Here is a 4,602-nt window from a genome sequence, read left to right on the forward strand (position 1 = left end):
TACACATGCATTAATATCTCTACATCCACTGGATTAAAATGGAGGCGCTGTCTTTTATTTACCTGTTGCCATGGTGAATCGTGGAGTCGGAGCTCCATTGATGATGGCTTTTTATTGTCGGCTTAACTCAGAGTGAACATACTCAGAGTTGACTGAACTAACTCAAATCAGCTGTTCTGGAACCGGATACTCAGAGTTTCCCATCTCAGGGTAAATCAACTCAGAGTTCAGGGTTAGACTCAAAGTTTGTTGAACCTCCTACCTGGAATACCCCTCTGGTCACCCACTACAACAACACACTGTCCCTCTGCCTCGACAAACTGGCTCCCTTAAAAACCAAAACTGTGTCATTCACTCACTCATCTCCCTGGTACACTCCTGAAGTCCATCACATGAAAACCCGTATGCGCCAGCTTGAAAGACTTTACAAGAAAACCAGTCTCACAGTCCATCTCCATGCCTATACAGACCACCTTTCAAACTACAAAGACGCCCTCACTGCCGCCCGGTCCAACTACTACTAACAACTCATTCACTCTGGCTCCAATAACCCCAAGACTCTCTTTTCCACCATCAATAAACTCTTCAAACCCTGCGACAACACCCTCTCCTCCATCACAACTGACAAATGCAACTCCTTCCTGGCATTTTTTCAATCAAAGATCGAAACCATCTACACTCAACTCAGCAAAGTCTGCCTCCCAACAATCTCCCCACTCATCACTGCCATCATTAACTCCTCCCTCACCTCTGGCTCTGTCCCTAAATCCCTGAAACTGGCCGCTGTCACCCCCATCCTCAAAAAACCTGGCCTGGACCCTGACGTCATCTCAAATTTCCTTCCCATCTCGAACCCTCCCTTTCTGTCAAAAATTCTGGAACGTGTTGTCACCTCCCAAATCAAAACCCACCTCCGCTCTCATGAACTATATAAACCATTTCAATCCGGATTCCGCCCTCAACACAGTACCGAAACCGCCCTCCTCAAAATCACTAACGACCTCCTCCTCTCTGCCGACTCTGGCCAGCTCAACATACTCATTCTCCTCGACCTCACAGCTGCCTTTGACACCATCAACCACACCACTCTGCTGTCCCGCCTACAAACTTCCCTCAACATCACTGGCTCTGCTCTCTCCTGGCTCAAATCATACCTCACCGACAGACATCAGTTCATCCACGTCAACAACTGCACCTCTGCCACCGTCCCCCTGCTTCAAGGCGTCCCTCAGGGCTCGGTGCTTGGTCCTCTCCTCTTCATCATCTACCTACTCCCCCTTGGTTCCATCATTCGTCGTCATGGTCTCCATTTCCACTGCTACGCTGACGACATCCAAATCTACATCTCCACAAAATCCATCACCCCGGCCACCTGCTCTCACCAACTGTCTGACTGAACTCCAATCATGGCTGCAAGCCAGCTTCCTCAAACTCAACTGTGACAAATCTGAAATAATACTCATCGGCCCAAAATCCCTCTCTACAGCAACACAAAACTTCACCCTCAGCATTGACAACACCACCCTCTCTCCCTCCCCATTCATCCTTGGTATCATCTTCGACAATAACCTCTCATTTGAACATCACATTAGCCGCCTCGCCCAAACTGCCTTCTTTCACCTTAGAAACATTGCCCGTCTCCGTCCATTGCTCTCCTTCTCTGCCGCTGAAACTCTCATCCATGCTTTCATCACCTCAAGACTGGACTACTGCAACAGCATCCTCTACGGCTCATCATCCAAAGTCCTCCACAAACTTCAGTACATCCAAAACTCTGCTGCCCGCCTCCTCACCCATACCAGCTCCCGTGAACATATAACCCCTGTCCTGCAAAACCTACACTGGCTCCCTGTCCTGTACAGAATCAANNTTTAACCTTTAACATTAGCTTTTCGTTCTCGGTTCCTCATGTGCCCTCCTTTTCTTTGTTTTGCACTATGCTTTTGCACCTTGTTGTTTTATATTGTCCTTGTCTTCTGTTTATGTCTTTGCACTTACATGTATGTACTTCTTTTCTTTGGTTTTAAATGTAAAGTGTCTTTGAGAGCTGTAAAAGCGCTGTATAAATAAAATGTATTATTATTATGTCAGTTTTGGATTATGGTGGTGTCATTTATCAACACGCATCTGCTTCCACCCTAAAATCACTTGATGCGGTTTACCACTCAGCTTTAAGATTCGTCACCGGTGACAGTTATTCTACTCATCATTGTATCTTGTACAAAAAACTTGGGTGCACTTCCCTGTCTGTCAGACGTGATAGGCATTGGTTTCTCTTTGTTTATAAAGCCCTTATTGGAAGGCTTCCTTATTACCATAGCTCCTTATTGAGGCGGTGAAGTGGTAGATACCCGACCCGTTCCTCTGATTTTCTTATGCTGGAAGTACCATGTCCACGTACTGAATTTGGAAAAACTGCATTTAGCTTCCGTGCAGCTCACAGTTGGAACATTTTGCAGCATGCACTGAAGTTGGAAACGTTTGTACAGCCTGGTCAATTCAAATCCTTGTTGGTTAACCATTTTACTTGTGTGTAATTGCTTTTAATTTGTCTCTGTTTAATTTTTATTATATTGTTGTTATATATTGTTTTTATGGTTGTTGTACATTCGGCATCATTGTAAATGAGGGCTTGCTCTCAATGATCCTCAGAATTCAAATAAAGGTTGATTGATTGATTGATTGATTGATTGATTGATTAAAGCCATAAAAGGTCATTTCCTGTACTGACTCCCTGTCGTTCTTTGTGCTGATGAGATGATGCGCTCTCTTCACAGTTACAGACGGTAAACAGTTTTTTTCTCTGTTTGCTTTCACGCTGCCAACACGAACACTGAACAGATGGACTGTAGGTCAATCAGCAGCATCATGTACTGTTCGAAGAGTTTAAATCGTGTCGTTTTTCCTCCGTCACATTTACACTCAGTAAATCCTGGACTTTACTGTTGGTCCATCGTCTTTGTTACGAGCTGTTGTTTGGCTAATGGCTAATGGCTAACAGTGCTGCATACGTTGTTCAAGTACGTCGCTCATGGTTCGTCTGGCGCTCAGAGCTAAAAAACTCTCTCAAATATCTATGATGGGTCATGGTTAATAAAAATTTGGGCGGGGCTGAAGACGTCTACAGTGAGCGTGTTAGCCGGCTGATGCCTCACTGAGCCGCTGGCATGGCTGTTGACAGTACAGACTTGTTTTTGGGTCGATGACTGTGCGGAGTGTCATAACATAAGTCCTGTCAAGAGTCCGTACGGTCTGAAACTCAGATTTAAAACCAGAATGTGTTTGTTCCAGATGTGGACCAGTCAGATGTCAGCGTGGACGAACAGGTGTCAGCAGCAGAGATGGAGGACTCCAACTGAAGGAGCTGTCATCCTGAGTCGTCCTCTGTCCCTGTGAGTGTGTCCACACGGGGATGAATGACAGTAAAGTCCAGTAGAAGACAGGTAGAAAAACAGATTTCCAAACCCCAGCTCAGCGGCTTGGAGCCAGAGTCATGTTACTGTTTTAACGCTTCCACGCTGATGTCGGAGGTTATTCTCACGTCACGTATGACATCATCACATATCAGGCAGATGATTGAAGTTATTTTGTTTTTACGAGACGCTGCCTGAACATGATCAAACAGTTTCTAACCTTCAGGCAGCACTCATGTTTTTGAAGTCAGAGTATCTGAGGGTTCGTTCTCGTCTCTGTTTGTGATTTTAATAAATTATTTTGTCTCTCTGGCTCCAAGCCCTCGCCGTTCAGATGCCTGGGACGTCATCGTCATGTGATCTGGACGGACGTTTCTAAATGCTGTCTTAAGTATTTAGCTCCTGTGTGCCATATTACTACAACTACTGATGGTAGCTGCTGTTTTCTGTGCACAGTTTTTACATGAACTTTAGGTGTAAATGATGACTGTATGTTGACCGCTGTAGTTTTGGTGACGCACTTTGTAATAATAGCTACGATGTATTTTATGATGATGATGAGGACAACCTTCATCACTTTATTCGATGTTCTTTAATAGATTATAAGATGTTGTTGATGGTGTTCTGTTTCACTTATTGGAGCAATATGTTGACAGGAAGTTAATGGTCGTCCATTTTGTTACTGAAGAAAAAGGAAATAATAATATTAATAATAATGAGCGGAATATTTTAGACGTGTGTCGCTTGTCACAGACGTGATATTTTTTAAAATACTGGAAGCCTAAATTATTGCACAATAAACCTTTTCAAAATTCTTAAACCTCTCTCATTTATTGTCCCTGTGCTGTGACGCTCGCAGTGAAGCTTTGGCGTTTAATGATGTCAGTACGGTGGCCCTGGAGGTTCAACACACTGCAGCTTAATACGTGAGAATAATCAACGTAAACACCGTGACCTGTTACCCGCTGGTTTGTGGACTCCCGTTTTGAAGCCTCAGGTTTGTCATTTTGGCCTTCACCATCTTGGTCTTTTGAAGCCAGAAGTGATCATATTTGGATGAGAGGGTGGAGCTAACCCTACTGCTAGCTGCTAGCAAGGTTAGCATTGTGCATTTAAAGCTGTTATGAACTGTGATGATGCTAATGCTTATTTTCTCTAACAAAAAAACAAGATTAAAACCATAAAAACA

The 4,602-nt window shown here is 44.1% G+C and overlaps 1 protein-coding gene across 3 annotated transcripts in view; it reads left to right on the forward strand.

Moving 5' to 3' along the window:
* The window catches only part of LOC126401087 (protein LBH-like), a 27,649-nt gene extending 23,444 nt beyond the window's left edge, over positions 1–4,205 (forward strand). For 2 of the 3 annotated variants that reach the window (XM_050062173.1, XM_050062172.1), the window contains exon 4: positions 3,292–4,205. In XM_050062173.1, the coding sequence (XP_049918130.1) occupies positions 3,292–3,359 (68 nt within the window). In that variant the 3' untranslated portion in view covers positions 3,360–4,205. The remainder of the gene's footprint in view (positions 1–3,291) is intronic. The other variant, XM_050062174.1, reaches the window with a different exon arrangement.
* Positions 4,206–4,602: the final 397 nt, after the last annotated feature.

The sequence above is a fragment of the Epinephelus moara genome, chromosome 14, assembly GCF_006386435.1.
Source record: "Epinephelus moara isolate mb chromosome 14, YSFRI_EMoa_1.0, whole genome shotgun sequence".
Classification (NCBI taxonomy): domain Eukaryota; kingdom Metazoa; phylum Chordata; class Actinopteri; order Perciformes; family Serranidae; genus Epinephelus; species Epinephelus moara.